Source organism: Musca vetustissima, unplaced genomic scaffold (assembly GCF_032173495.1).
Source record: "Musca vetustissima isolate MV318-11 ecotype Yass unplaced genomic scaffold, APGP_CSIRO_Mvet_v1 utg70215, whole genome shotgun sequence".
NCBI lineage: Eukaryota > Metazoa > Arthropoda > Insecta > Diptera > Muscidae > Musca > Musca vetustissima.
In genome coordinates, this window is record NW_026878333.1 from 24,680 (window position 1) to 41,967 (window position 17,288).

Here is a 17,288-nt window from a genome sequence, read left to right on the forward strand (position 1 = left end):
TTTCAATAGTTGCTAATTATCTAGAAAATACTCCATATATACCTGAAGTCCTCTCTATATTTTAGGTCTCTTGGATCTGCCAAGAGAAGAAACTGAGATAGAATGGACGACAATTCAATCCTTTCACTAAAGGTAGAAGAATATTCATAATACAAAGCATATTCTGTAGTCCTAAGATCGTTTGAGTATTCTCTTTATATTAAAATCCATATGAAGTGATTGAGAATTATACTAACAATCGTCATGAGTGTCCTATAAATTGAAGAATAAATTAACAACTCTCGTATCACTTAAATTGCTCGTTATTGAATGCTATTTTAGGTGACCATTCAACGACCTATTAAACTGTGCAACAAGTATGGGAAATTTCTTATGGGGTTGAAAATCCGAAAGTAAAATCTTATGAGCCACATTTCTAGAGGAAAATTTGGAGGTCAAAGAGTCTCGAGTTGTTTTATTTGCACTCAAGAAAATAAGGATGACATAACTGGATTTTGTGCCAGAGTGTTATAGGTCGAAATATATTCTATGAATTATTTGCGATTATCTATACATCGAAAATAATATGAAGTGATTGAGAATTATATTCACATGTATTGGAAATACAAATGTCTATAAATTGGAAACAAAAACAAAATATAATTCTATCATTTAAATTGCTTTCTGTAGAATAGTATTGTAGAAGGTAGTATAATAAAACACTATTTAATGGAAGCAAAATCCATGTATGACCTCGTTTATACATAGAGAACAATATGTGGAGTGATTGAGAATTATATGGAAATACATTGAAGAGAACGCATTAAAAAAAGTTCTATCAATTGAATTTCTTCTTTAGAAGGGGAAATCTGAATCATTACATTCAATTGCATAAAACCACAAAGTAATTTAAAAAATTCCAAGTCATATTTTAACCGGATATATATTTGTTTGATTGCGAAGGTTTTTTTTTATTGAAAACGCTCATCATTATCAACATGATTAGAAATATAAGAAATGATAGAAAATGCCTTGAGTTTATGGAAAATAATGTCAAATAGATGAGATAATAATTCTCAATCACTTTATGTTTAAAATTGTATAATCAACTCCAATGGAAGGTTTGGACACATTTGACTGTAATTTGGTATTCTGGGTTCTTAATGGGTAAAAAGACACATTCGAAGTATGTTTTAAGTGTTGGTACATTTTTGACTTAGCGCCCGTACAAAAGTTTCCGCCCAAATTTCGTTAGGTTTTAGCCGAATTTTCCAACCAGAGCATATGTCATTTTATAGTTTTCCTGGCAGACTATCCTTACCGATTGACTGGGCATCTCGTGGTGAAGGATATATAACATATGCCGACGAGGGTAGTGTATCATTTTCTTACTCATCATATTAATAGTTTTGCTTGGATTTTCCCATAGAAATCCCCCCAGCACAACATAACTCGCCCTGTTTATTGCATATATACGAGACGACGATGATGACTACGAGAGTCACAACCCAACCATCCCTCCCAACCTAAATGCATGCACTCCTCATGCAAGTATGCATCGGCAACATACACATATGTTGGCGTTGACGTTGTTGTTGATGATGGTATGCAACTCTCAACTCAGCTTTGCTGTGCATTGAACCTTTTCACACACAAAAAGTTTTTCACTTCCCATTGATGTGGTGTTGTTGTTTTTCTTGTTTTATTGTTATTTTTCTTCATTTTAATTCAGCTTTTTCGTTTTGTGCGATTGCTACATAATGTGTCGGCTACTACTACGTACGAACGTACAACCGAAACGACTACGGATCCAAACGAACCAGCGTATGGATATAGTCATTTCTTTTCCACTTTTGGTGGATTATATGTGACCGTTCGTTCAGCTGCAGCTACAATCAACTCCTGGTTGGCATTTTTTACTATCAGCAGTTATGGAGTAAAAACACAACACAACAAATACTACCAAGAGTGACTGACTCTGCCTGCCTCGGTTGTGTATGAGTGTGTGTGTCGACGACTTTGGGGAATTTTAACGACATTCAGTGGAGCTTGATTATGATGGGGTTGTTTGTTATGTTGGCTTGCTTACATCGCAGTGAGCACTCCATAATGGAGTGTCTCCAAAACTCAGCCAACTCTGGCTTGGAGAGCAGACACTGACGGCACACCAGCATTTTCCTGTGCATGTGCCATACAACATAGAAGAGTTTGGAAGCTTTGTTTGTCGTTCGTTTATGGTCTGCTGTTTTCCACTTTTGTCATTGTGTGACTGGCTGGCCTTTTTTTTTTTTTGCTTGATTCCCAGTCAGACGATTGTTGCTGGCTGGCTGTTGTTTGTTGCTGCATTTGTTGTTTGTTGTAATTGCAATGAGGCTTGTTTGACAGCATTCCACAGAAACTTTCTCACAGTCTTGGAACAAAACAAAAAACAACAACTGGCTGGCTGGCTGGGTACAAGATGTTGATATATTGCTTCTTATTTTCGACTCCCTCATCCCGATCTTGTACTACAATGGCCTTCGTTACAAAGTCCAAACATCTCTAGGAGGGAGTTGTGTTGTTCATATGTTTGCTGCAAGATACAAAAAAAGCACCACACGGGCACACAACGTGAAGCAAAAGAAGAGGCGGTTGGTTGCTTTGGTTTGGCAATTGTTGTTCGTTCGGTCGGTCGTTTGTTGGTTCCATGTAACTTTTTTAAGCCAGCATCTTATAATGGCTAAAAGCGAGCGGTGAATTTTATTCCAATTTTTTTTTTGTCCGAGTGTATGTGTGTGTGTGTTTGCTTCTTTTGAACATTTTCAGCTGGTTGGTTTGAACTCAATACTGTTTCCAAGATTGTAGTTGTAATTCATAGGAAACAATGTTGAAAAAAAAACAACAACAAACAAACCAAACACTTTTACAATCTCCGTTTTTTGGTCGATGTCTTGCAGAAATAATGAAAAACTGCAACGTGGCTAAAAACAACAGCAACATTGAGAAACTTCAAAAGAGACCACCACCAACATCCTCAATAGCGTTTCAGCCTCCTCCTCCTCATCATCAACATCATCACCATCCTCATTAATGGTGTACATAAAGAGCAGTACCTGGTTTTTGCCACAGCATTTTATGTTGTTGTTGTTACTGTTCTTTTTTTTCTCTGTCAATATTTTACAAAAAAAAATCCCAAGTTTTAAGGCTTGGCTTTTTCTTCTTATTAAAATTATTGTTGGTGTTGTTGTTCTGCAATATAAAAATAATGGATTACTTTTAGCTTGTTTGCCATTTGTTTTTTGCTTTAATTGGAATTTGGCCGCCTTATAAGGCCAGGCGAAGGTAATTAGATGAGATTCTGTGGTGGAAAAAAATCAAACAATAATAGGCCTTAGGCTAGAAATAGTTTCAGGCGGATCTTTGATGTGGGGCATGGACAACATACATTTCCTGGTAACTTTATAAGAAAATCAGAAGTATGGATCAAATTCCTAAAATGAGTAACGGTTACTTTTTTAAAAACAGATAAGTAATGGGTAACCGGTTACTATTATTTATATACCGATTACTTGAAAAAAAAAACATTTTTTCAGAAATATTTGTTTCCAAATTAATTATTGGAAAAAAATTGATAACCGGTTATCAAATACAAATTAATAAAAAAATAAATTTTCACAGAATATTTATAGGGAGACAGGATTATTTGTTATTTGTAATATTATTTCAATAGTCCTGATTTATATTAGGCGAGTTTACTTGCGGCAATTTTTATCGTTCTGTTTTGAACTTGCTTCATTCGTCTATACAAAGCAATTCGGTTTCCAAAATATTTTTTATTTGTTGTTTTTTTCACATTTAAAATATATAAAATGTCAACAAATGCGAAATTCACAAAACGAATTGCCAGAAAATTGTCGGTACGAGCAATTTTTTTCATTTCTATACCCCTTGCCCCTCTCTCCAACAAACAAAGACTTGCCGCAACTAAACTCGCCTAATCTAAATTGGGACATATTTTGTAATAACTAAATTGAAAATATATGAAAATGTGAACAGTGTATTTTTTTAATAAAAATGAGAAATCGAATATCGGTTACCTTTAATCCAATATCGATTGTTTTAAACGAAAGCAATTCATTTTTTTACAGAATATAGAATAAAAAAAAAATTAATAAATATTTTGCAAAGAAATATTATTGAAACAAAAATTGGTAACCGGTTACCTGTAATCAAATGTCAATAACATGATAGAAAATCAAAAACTATTTTACCAAAATTGCAAATTGTGTATATATATCTTGAATATATATTAATGTATAACTGGTTATTAGTTATAATATAAATGGATAACCGGTTATTGGTTACTTTTTCAAAAATAAGAAAAAATTTATTGTTTAAATAGTTCGCAAAAAGAATGGAAAAATAAAAAAGTTGTAACAAAAATTGATAACCGGTTATTATCGATTAGATTCCAGAAACTCTGTTAAATTTATTTAAATAAAATTGGGTATCCGTATATTGGTATATTGTAAAATGTTGACAAAAATCATTTTTCCTTTCTCTTTGAAATGCCGATTACTTTTAAGAATATGCCAACTTATTCATTTGAATCAAAAAAAAAAAAAAAAAAATGGAAAATGTGCATATTGTTAGCGGTTACTTCTATCTGAATACCGATTACTTTTCAATAAAAAATTTTAATTTAGTAGGAGTATATAAAATGGATGGTCATAAAATTCTGTAAATAATAAAACAAAAATGTATATCTGATTATCGATTACCTTTAACAAAATAACGATTACTTTTGTAAATATCAACCAACTACCGGTTACTTTTAAGAAATAATTCATTGTTTCGACAAGATATTGCTTTGTTTTGGACAGATACTAAAACAAATTAAAGAAAAATAAGCGGTTACTTCTATCTGAATACCGATTACTTTTCAATAAAAATTTGTAATTTAGTAGGAATATAAAAAAATGGATGGTCATAAAATTCTTTAAATAAAATAACGAAAATGTATATTGGTTACCTTTAACCAAATAACGATTACTTTTGTAAATATAAACCAACTACCGGTTACTTTTAAGAAATAATTCATTGTTTTCATAGTTTCATTGTTTATTTTGTACAAATATTAAAACAAATTAAAAAAAAATAAAATATTCATATGAATATCGAATATTTTTAAAATGAATATCGGTTACGTAAATGAAATTAGCGTTATTTCAATAGATACAGTTTTATAACCTACACAACTATGTTGTCAGGATATTATAGCTTTGTGCAGCCCCAAAAGTTTGTAACGCCGCGAAATATTGGTCCTAGAGCCACCTTTAAGAATACCGATCGTCATATCTCGACTAGCTGAGTCGATCAAGACTTGTGTGTCCGTCCGTCCGTTGGTTGGGTTCTGGCCAATGAATACCCCTATTGTTTTTGGTAAAGATCCGTTGATATTAATATTTAGGGGATGAAATGGACCAAATACTTAATTTTTGTCGGTTTTTCTGGTCGCTCTAGAGGCCGCAAATATGGTCCGATCGGGCCAAAGAATAAGCATGCCTGTTTTGATAAAGATCGGTCAATATTTAGCGGGTCAAATGGACCCTGACTTTTGTGTGAAAAATGACAAAATTTGTATTTTATAGCGTATACATTTACTCCTGAAGGACATGGACCCGAGAAGTTCATATTATATCCAAGAGGAGTGGTTGATTTTTAAATTGATACCAATGTGGTAGTTACACTTAAATATTTACAGGTGTTGTTTACGTACTCAGATATTATTTAGTAACCCATTACCACACTAGACAAATATAGCGCTGATCGCTTTTAAATTATCCATGAGGTTCCGGTTATGGCCAAGGACAACGCCTATTACTTTCGGTGATGATCAGATTATAATTATGGGATGAAGTGGAGCGAATACTTAATTTTTTGGTATTTTTTCGAGTCGATGCCAATAATAGGCAGAATATCACAACACAACCCACGGTGAAGGGAACCTGGACAATTAAATAGAAGAGCTGTACTGAATATGAATAGTAATATTCGGCAAATATGTCCGCAGAATTTAAGAATTCCGTGGTAGTTGTGTAGGGTATCGTATGGTCGGCCCCGTCTGACTATACTGCTCCGCTCACAGGTTTGTTAATATAAAAATATCAATTTGACAATTTGAAATAATTATCCAGGTATATTTTTAACCGATAACCGGTTATTTTTATTCAACTTACTTCCACTGTTAATATTAATGGGTTGCTTGGATCATGTTTCAACAAATACCGTTTGATAATAAAGCGATTATTATTAATCGTTTAACAAATTTTTAACCGGTTATCGGTCATTCATAACTGAATATTGAATATTTTTATGATATGAATTATTTTGAAGCGATAATCGAATCATTTAAATTGAATAGTGGCTAATAATGGTGAATATGGTTACTTTCAATACAATGTGGTCTTTTTTATCCGAATATTCGGTTTCCGTTTCATTGGTGGCTATATATGACCAAATATTGTGTTTTTAACCCATTATTGTTTATCCACATAAAGTTTTATATTAAACAAATATCGAGGATATATCTATATATAGCTTCAAATTAAAAAATAATATAATAGAATACCGTATCTCTTTAATCTTTCAATTTGTATGTGACAGTTTAAAGTGTGTGCTAGTGGTGGCCATTGGTATTTAATGTGCTGCATTGGTGCCGTGTTTCTACAATGACATTTTTATTGTTGTTGTTGTTTCGGTTTTTCATTCCCCATTGCATGTGTAATAAACAAAAAACAATTGTAGACTTTGTACACCACTGCCAGGCACTCACTACTCAGAGTCGGTTAAACGTTAAGTACAAACTATGGAATATGACCGACCGACCGATCGACCACCTCTTTATGTGTACTCGAGTGCATGTTTGTGTGTGTAATTTCATGTCTCTGTACTGCAATCTGTAATAACAATAATGACGTTTGTTTTGGATGGCGCTGTGTGAGAGCGCGCGGGGTCACCTCACTACTTAAAGTGAGTGGGATTCAGATTGAAATCTTAAGTTTTTTTTTCAAATTTAAATATTATTATGGGAACAATAAGTTGAAAAACAACATCAAAAACACTGAGAACTTTGGAATTTTTATTTGATTTTCTTGTTGTTGTTGTTATTGTTAAAATTACTTGACTTTTCCAAATGAGAACAAAAAAATATAACCACAACCAGAAATCCCACAGTAGATGGCTGACTCGTTGCATGAATTGCAAAGAACTTTAAATACGATATATGCATATAAGAAAAACCCACGTACTGTTGGGTTATATAGCCAGGGGAAGGAGGGGTATACCCACTAGTCATAGTTGTATTGCATTAAAGAACAAAAAATTCCAAATCTATATCAATTGATTTCAAAACAATTTTTTATTTGTTTGTATATGTGCATGTATGTAGGAAGTACAATTGAATTCTTGGAATGTTATCCAAGCTGCGCCAATCATCAATTATTTATGAATGTATAAGCGTGTATATGTGCACTCCTCATATTTCACATTTAATGTTAAATGCAGTATTGTGTATATTTTGTGACATTTTGGTTCTAATCACAAAAATTGTTGCTATGATAAATAAATGAAACAATTAGTAAATATTTATATATTTGTTAATAACTTAGTATAAACTAAGCCTTTAATATGACTAAATGTATGTTCCAGAACCAGCAAGATTGTACAATTTTTTTTTTACAATGATAACAATATGTTCTTTATGATATCGAAAAAATAGTAAACTTTGGTAGATTCTTGCATTATGGTAACAAACCATTATTTTAACCAAGTTTAATATTTAAATTCCAATGTGTCACCAGTAACCGTTTAAATAATCATGGATTTTATATAAGTTATCAAATATTAGTATTTCTTAAAAAAATATTAAAAGATATTTCCTTACATTCCTGTTTTTTTTTTCAAATTGTCATAAGGAAAATTTTGCAAACCTTGTGTTATCAACGAACCTCTTAACCTCCCCCACTTAAACTTTTGGCCACTCTCTTCTCTTCCCTTACAACAATTATCACCGAGGCATCAGTTTGAATATCTCCCTTTGTGGCTTTTTCTCGTCTCGTTATCGTCTTCTACTACACAAATAATAATAATAACAATAGAATTTCGAAATTTAAATAAAGTTTTTCATTTTAGTAGTGAGTATAGAGTACTCTACTAATAGTACTTTACAAACATTACACTCCAATATTACAATCATCTAAAAAATGAGATTACAACGTGCGCACTGACATGAGCTCTCTTTCTCTCTCGCTCTATGGATTTCGAAAACGGAAAATAGTATGTATTCACCATAGTTTTTTAATGGAGAGAAGCAAGAGAGTTAGTTAGAATGAGAGTACAATGTGCGTAGCAGCTGCCAATGACAGATGTTAATGCCTTTAATTTATAATCAATGGGGTATATGGGGATAAAGGCTGCTGTGTGTTTATTTTTGCTCTCTATGTTGTGGGGAAAGAGATGAGACTCGCTTCCAACCAACCAGCAGTTATTGTAACCGACCAATGATGCCACTTGCTTTTCTTGAAGACAGATGGGGGTATTATTAGATCCTCATAGTAAAACAAAATAAAATATCAATTATTAGATTTTCGTTTTAAAGTAACCGGTGTTAGGTTGTTCGAAATCATAAGCTGTTTTATTTTAAATAAAGTTTTAAAATATATATAACGGGTTAACGAATTAGATGACGATAATTATTAGCCGAATACCGATTACATAGAATAACGTAGTTGTCCATATTAAACTTTATTTTTATGGATATAATAAAATATCTATAATATGTAACCATATAAAACACAATATTTTTTGATGGATATAATATATATAGTATTAAATAAATGAGATTGAATTTCATACATGTTATAAAAATACGGAATACAATTAATTAATTACTGGTTACTTAATGAAAAAAATGGAAAATATATTCGATTTAGTGTACACAACTTTATATTGCCAATATTGCTTTTGGTCTAAAAAAAACCTTTAAAATATACCACCGCACTTCGATAACAGTTAACCGAATATCGATTACTTTCAATTGATTAATTCATTTCTTTCTGTATATAATGTTAGTTTTACTATTTAACGATTACGCATAACCGAATACCGATTACTTAAATAGAAAATATTAAATATAAGTATGTATTTTCGGTATTTTTTTACATTATTTGGCCTTAATATACATTTACTTAATTAAACTATTTAAAAAATTAATGTTTTTAATTAAATTTTTTTCCAAATATCGATTATTATACCCTTTACCACACTATGGTACAGGGTATTATGTCTTTGTGCAGATGTTCGTAACAGGCAACAGGAAACGAGATAGACACATGGTTCATTTTGAGAATATGCATAGAATCACTTTCTAAGTCGATTTATGCATGTCCGTCCGTCTCTCCATCCATGTTAAATTGTAAACAAAGTACAGGTCGCATTTATGATCCGAATTGGATGAAATTTAACATAGGCTACTTATTTGGCCCAAGGACGAACCCTATTGAAATTGGGAAAAATCTGTTCAGATTTAGATATAGCTCCCATATATATTTTCGTCCGATTTAAGGTATATGGTGTACCAAAGTCCCTAAATATCTTTCGATTTGCACGAAATTTGGCACAACATACTGAATTGAGCCTAATGTGATGTCTGCCAAGTTTCGTGAAAATCGGTCCAGATTTAAATATAGCTCCCATATATAGTTTCGTCCGATTTTATGCAAATGGTGCACCAATATATATATATATATTTTAATTTTAAGTAATTGGCGCACCAATGAATCAATATATGGCTGATAGGAACAAAACGTACTATAAATCGGTTCATATGTGGATATAGCTTTCATATATATTTTCGTCCGATTTCAAGTCCAAATCTTAATGTCCGAACTGTCTCAAAATGTTATAGTTTATATCAATAAATGATAACATAAGGGAGGAGGAGTCACGGCATTATTGAAATTCCCTCGTATATGAAAGTTGTTATTTGCGGTATATTTGTAATTTTATTTGATAACTAAACATTGATAAGTTTGTTTATTTTTCATGTGAAACTGATTTCGTAATTTATATTTTCGTCCGATTTAATGTTAATGGTGCACCAAAGCCCCTATATATTTTTGTTTTCCACGAAATTGGGCATAGCGTACTGAATTGGGTCTGGAATAATGTGTACTGAGTTTCGTGAAAATCGGTTCAGATCTATATATATATATATTATCGATTAATTTTAAGTAATTGGCGCATCAATGAACCAATATATGGGAACTATGAACCAATAGATAGGAATAAAACGTACTATAATTAGTATAACCTGTTTCATTGAAATGGGTTCATATGTGGGTATAGCTTCCATATATATTTTCGTCCGATTTCAAGTCCAAATCTTAATGTCCGAACTGTCTCAAAATGTTATGGTTTATATCAATAAATGATAACTTAAGGGAGGAGGAGTAAAGGCATTATTGAAATGCCCTCGTATATGGAATTTGTTATTTCCGGTATATTTGTAATTTTATTTTTCACATTTCCAAAACATTGATAAGTTTGTTTATTTTTCATGTGAAACTGATTTCGTAATTTGAATTTTTCAAAAATTTGCAAATCATTATGATTTAACAAAAAATATATAGATAAGATACTAAACAAATCCCCGTTTACCTGTTATTCAAGGTCTGGCAACTATTTAAGCATTTCAGAGGGTTGTTTGTTTACAACTAAAATATCTTTTTACTAACTACCTACCCCAAAATACTATCTTTTACTCTCTTCGAAATACGTATTATTTAAGATACGTTTCGAAAAACAGAAACGCCATTGACAAAATTAGTTTCCATTTAGCTCTTCCTCTCTCTCTCTCAGCAACCCTAAAACATTTGTTCGAAATTAAACGGGAGAGAGTACGATTCGCCTGGATTGTTCCCACAAACTCTGGTTTTTGTTAATGAAAATGCAGATAACAGATAGATAGATACACTGTATTTGTAGTGTAGTGCAGTGCAGCAACATTCAGAGAGAACAGGCAAGCGTAAGAGAGAGCGCGTGAGGCCATTGTATGCTTGTGGTGGTGGAAATACCAGACTTTGATATATAATTTTCCATACAACAAATGTCGACATCGTCATTTGTAAAAGTGAACGGCATCGTGTGGTATCAACAAGAATAAAACGCCGCGTGTATAGCCAGTCTAAAATAGAATTTTATTTCTCTACTCTATTCACAGAGTCTACTACATAACTTATACTTAATTAAATTATTTATTTAAAACCAAAAAAATACAAATAAAATGCTGTGTTGCAAACAATTAACAATATAAAAAAGTGCTGCCCTGTGTTATCTTAACGGTAATTTAAAAAAATTTGTAATGAAAAAATGAAGACATTTTTTGATAAGAAAGTGTATCTATAATATAAAGAAAAAATGTGACTCTGTCTCGGTTATCACGTACCGTACAACGTTTACACGAAGTTTGGAGTACCTACTATAAATTAAATGGATTGCATATTTCAAAGTTTAGTTTCAAAAAAAATTTCCCACTCAAAACAGCAATTGGAATAAAAATTATATAAAACAAAATGTAAAAAAAAAATCAATATTTTCCCAGCATTTGTTCAGGGGGTTCATCATAATGCAACAGCAGGAGGTGGTAATGGCGGCGATGATGATGATGATGGTGGTGGTGGTTATTATTACAATTATATATTTTCTATAGTATACACGACAACTCTAGTGCGCGTGATTTGAATTGTTTGTAGTGAGTTTTGTTCCCCTGACATCTGAGAAACTCTGTTGTGTGAGAGAGAGCATTTCTTCCATACAATTAAAACGCCAAAAATAAAAAGAGAAATGCCTATTTTTTTCCTCTTTCCCTTGTGCCAAATGAAAATAATATATTCGACATTTTCGAAATAGTAATTTGCTATTTTGTCATTAAATTTTGAAGTGTTTTTCCATTTCGAAAAAAAAAAATTAAAAATAAAAACGTAATAATTATTTATAAATACTGTAAAATTCCTCCCATGTGTGTGAAATTCTGGATTTTAAAATCTTATCATAGACTGATAAATATTTTGCCCACAAAAATCTACTAATATCATTTAATATTAGTAAACAATTTTGTTTGTGATGTGATAAAAACAAATAAGCAACAATTCTGAGAAATATTTGAAGTGGAATTTAAACAGAATTAATCAAAATAATTAAAAAAAGAAAAAACATTAATTAAAAATAAAAATGATTCAAATACATATACAGTAATGACATATTAGATAATTCAAAACTTCAGAACAATTAAAAACAATGATTAGTATTTGACAATTTAGAACAACAATTAATTGATTTCATATAGATATAATTTTCTTGGTCAATATCTTCAACTCTAAAGGACTACAAATAACATTCGTTACTGGAATTAAATTGAAATTTAATTGTAAAAAATAAAAAAAATATATTAACAACTTTAACCGGTTCCAAAAGTTTATGAACCATGAAAAAGAATGGCCCTGCTCCAAATGATCTTCGGCTATGTATATATGGAACATTTTCTAAAGGGCCACATACACTATAAATCATGCTGTCATGCCGATGAACCCCTTTGTGTATATGTGAGATTGACTAGTGTATGGCAAATTCTTCAATCACTATTCCCAAAAATCGATTTTTGTCCCAAAAATTGCATTTTGAGTCGTAAATTCAGATGTTTTTATTTCCGACACAATTCTATTATTTTTGTACACAAAATTATTTATTCACTACTTTCAAAATTATTTTGATTTTCTTCTTTACTTAACAAGTAAAATAATTTTAAAATTCGATCACTTCGTGTTTTGAATCTATACTAAAATTGGTATAGCTTTACATTACCTTTGGATATATTGAAAATTTTCTGCGAGGCGATCTGTACGACGAAATACTAAATTCCAGCCAGCTCCGATTGGCAAATATGCGGCATAGAACTTAAAAATGCCTATAATTGTATCTTAGCTTTATTTTGGGATCTATATCCAAACCTGGATTTTCATGGATAATTTTCTACGAGGAGGTCTATTATTTTCTGAAAACAGGAAAAATGAGAACCTCCAAGTCGATTAGAAAATTGTAACAAAGATCTTTAAAATATATGTAATGGATCATCATGTGGCTTTATTCAACCATGAATTTGTATTGAAAAGTTTTATCCCAGCAGGTCTTTTATCTTTCGAGAACCTTAAATGCCAAATTACCAGCAATTAGATTGTAAGATGTGGCTTGGGATTTCAAAATACCGAAAAGGGAGCGGAATCTTTATATTAAGACGCTTTGTCTCAACATGGAACTATATTAAAAATATTTGATATTTTAATAACAAACATCATAGCAAAATTTCAAAGCTTTATCCTCATAAATGCAAGGTGACCATCAAAGCCCAGAAGATTTTGAAATCAAAACAAAATCTGCAGAAGCGAAAAAAACATTTTGTTATATTTCTGGCCTTGATTCCTACATCCCTACATATTTTACCAACTAATTTCAAAGTGTCCCTCCTCAACCTTGTTGGGCAGGAAGCTATTTTAATTGCGTCTTAACATCTTTGTTATCGGTCAATTGCCTTAGCACTTCTTTGTAATAACAAAATGGTTATAAATTTTCTCATGTTTTTATTTTTTATTTACAATTACTTGACATTTAAATTTAATCTACTTATCGTTCAGAATTTTTTTTTTATCTTCCAATCCTCGTATATTTCAACACTTTCTTATCGTTTATTATACTCCTTTTTGTCTTCATATACACACACATTTAACTGATTTGTAATTATTTCTATTTTTCTGTTCCATTACAGTTTGAATTCCTTGTAATAAAAAACGCAACAACAACAAGTAGAAGCAGCAGTCAACACTTGTCATCCAACCAATTTAAACAACAACAACAACAAGATTACAACAATAATTGTGAAAATGCCTGGAGATTTAGCAACCGAAATACGGCCATCACAGCCATTATTCCCTAGGCCAACATCGGGCACAACAACAGTTGCCGCCGCACCCACTTTATCGATTAGTGATTTTATAACATTTCGTCTATTTCCAACACAAGCAACCGCCGCAACATCTCTAAATCAGGACGAAACGGACAACAATACGCATAACGATTTCATGCAAATAGGCCAGCTGACGCCACGATATGCCATGGACGATAGATTCCATCGTGAAGATGAACGCTTAAAGACGTTCGAAAATTGGCCATTGGAATTTTTGGATCGCAATGAATTGGCCCGTTCCGGTATGTTCTATATGGGCGAATCGGACAAGACAAAATGCTACTTCTGTGAGGTGGAAATTGGCCGCTGGGAACGTGAAGATCAACCTGTACCTGAACATCTGCGCTGGTCGCCCAATTGTCCGCTTTTAAGGCGACGCACCACAAATAATGTGCCCATTAATGCTGAGCTCTTAGAGCGTACCCTACCCGCCCCTAGCTATGACATTTGTGGAGCAAATGACATTGAAATCCGAAGAAATGCATTTGCCGAAGGCACAATTCCAGCGCCCCTGATGGCTGATATACCACCCGCCTCACCAATGTTAATGGCTGCAGGCGTCAGTAGTAGCGGTAGTGGAATGACACCAGGGGGCACCTTTTTCCCCGAGGTGCCAGAATATGCCATTGAAACGGCCCGTATACGATCCTTTGCCGAATGGCCCAGAAACATGAAACAGAGACCCGAACAATTGGCAGAGGCTGGCTTCTTCTATACCGGTGTGGGTGATCGTGTCAAGTGTTTCAGCTGTGGTGGTGGCCTTAAGGATTGGGATGATGATGACGAACCCTGGGAACAGCATGCCTTGTGGATGAGCAAATGTCGTTTTGTAAAGTTGATGAAAGGTGACGCCTTCATTGAGGCCGTGGCAAATAAGTTGATGAAAAAGCCAACAAGTAATAACAGCACTCCAGCACCTTCATCGGAATCATCGTCGGAGTCCTCTCTGTCCTCGTCCGAAGAAGAGGGGGAGCCAGCAGTACGTCCTGCCGACAAGGAAATTCAACAAACAAATTCCACTGCAACAAAAGTAGCAGCATCTTCAATCCCCCAACCTTGTTCCAACGAACAGCAGACACCTGCCGGCCAAACTGCGGCTTTTGTCACGTCGCCTCTGGAACAAAAGCGATCCAGCACATCAATACCCGAGGAGAAGTTGTGCAAAATATGCTATGCCAACGAATACAATACGGCGTTTTTACCCTGTGGCCATGTTGTGGCCTGTGCCAAGTGCGCCTCTTCGGTGACAAAATGTCCCATGTGCCGCAAGCCCTTTGCCGATGTAATGCGAGTTTATTTCTCTTAGATCCAGAACAACAGCAACCTGTAGAGATAGATCTCACATTAATGTGTAGAAGCTGTAAAAAGTTAAGACCCATAAGATGTTGTGTCCTCCGACTCCTTGAGATATCCAAACATTGTGTACATACTAATTTTATAATAACCTGCCTTTGTACTAAATATGTTCTAATTAAACGAGTTTAACGGCCAGTTGAGATTTGTACAAACACCCATGGAGGGAGAGTATGAATCTTAACTGGCCGTTAAATTTGCATGGAAAAAATATGAGGAAGAATATTGATATAAAATTATAAAATTAAGTAATGTGTGGAAGGAAAAGAAAAAAGCAAAACAAAATGAAATGGAATGAAAGAAATTATTTATCATAAGAAAAGAGGGATTTCGTGATGGCCCAAAAAAGTACACTACGTTGAAAGAGAAAAACATAGGCCACCCATGGACAATTTTTGTTCGAAAACGAAATCTCCCGCGATCCATTTAAGGCATGAATGAAGAAAATTACAAAAAATCTACAAAAACATACTTGTTTTGATCATAAAAATCTATCTGTAATAATATTATTAAGTCCTTTGTTGTAGTAACTAAACATAGACCTGTAATATACTATATATATAAACGTACATACATATAAATAAAACAAAAAACAAATTTCCATTTATTTTAAACATAGTTTACCAACAAAATACACACACTTCTTCTTATACTGAACCACAGCAAACAAAAAAAAACACACACACATCAAGGATTGTTTTCGAAATGTTTAACGCCAAGCTTGAGTGAATGTTATATTTTTATATACATATGTGATCATATTTTATATTTTACACTTTTGTTAAAAACATACAAACAAACAATAAAAAGTACCAACATTTGTTAAATTGCTAAATATTTTGAAAACAGTCTTTGACTAGAATTCACTCTTTTTCCTTTTCTATCTCTCTTTCTACATGTTTATACCAAACCAGCGACTGTTATACATAACAAATTATTTATAAAACAACAATATATTACCAATTCCTTTTTATAAAAAAAACAACAATTAAATTTCGTTATACAAAAAAAATTAAACATTTCATATTTATACCAACAACAACATTATCATCAATGCAAGACAAAACAACAAAAAAGAAATTACAAATTGAAAATTTACAAATTAATAACTTTGATTTTTTAAACAAAATAAAACAACCACAAAATAATGAACTAATAATGAAATAAATGAACTATTGTGCAAAAAAAAACATTGTTCTGTTTTATTGCATTTAAAAACAAGTAAAAAAGTGTCAGTCGGTGTTGCCGACAGATATATAACTCACCCTATGGTTTGCGGAGGAGGTCTTCGGAGTTATTAGCCATAAGGCTGAGGGTGTAAATAGGAGATGTCTAGAGGTGAAAAGTGTGGGATTCATTCTCTCAATTACGGCATGATTGCCTAGAAAATATGTCTAGGCAATAAAAAATTCAATGGCTGGATGCCTTGGAAAGTAGATATAAAACCACAGAGTTTTTATGGAGCAATATAAGAATCGATCTGTTTATATTCATAAAAGGATAATGCTGGTTATACCGAATATAACTGCTCTTTCAAAAAACGTTCTTGTAAGAAATCGTACAAAGACTGAAATTTCCGAATTTCAAATTTTCCTCTACCAACGTTGATAGGAGTGTATTTTGTTGCACCACATTATAGTATTTTAGTGAGCTTTATCCTACCTTAAGAGAATTTACGGGTTTTCAGAGGATGAAAAAGTTCTTGGCCTAAAGTACTTCTTGCTTTTTTAATGTCTAGTAATTTTTATACCCTCAGCCTTATGGCTAATTAGAGTATATACACTTTGCTAGGGCAAAAATATGCCTCCTCATGACTTGGATTGGACTTCATATTTCTTTGGAACAAATCCGTCCGTCCGTCTCTGTCTCTGGCCGGCTGGTGCACACGATAACTCTCGAA

At 32.7% G+C, this 17,288-nt stretch overlaps 1 protein-coding gene across 1 annotated transcript; it reads left to right on the forward strand.

Moving 5' to 3' along the window:
• Positions 1-13,952: 13,952 nt before the first annotated feature.
• Positions 13,953-15,354, forward strand: LOC133323121 (death-associated inhibitor of apoptosis 1). Its single transcript, XM_061532076.1, has one exon. The coding sequence runs from the start codon at positions 13,953-13,955 to the stop codon at positions 15,339-15,341; it is 1,389 nt and encodes a 462-aa protein (XP_061388060.1). The 3' UTR covers positions 15,342-15,354.
• The last annotated feature ends 1,934 nt before the right edge of the window (positions 15,355-17,288 follow it).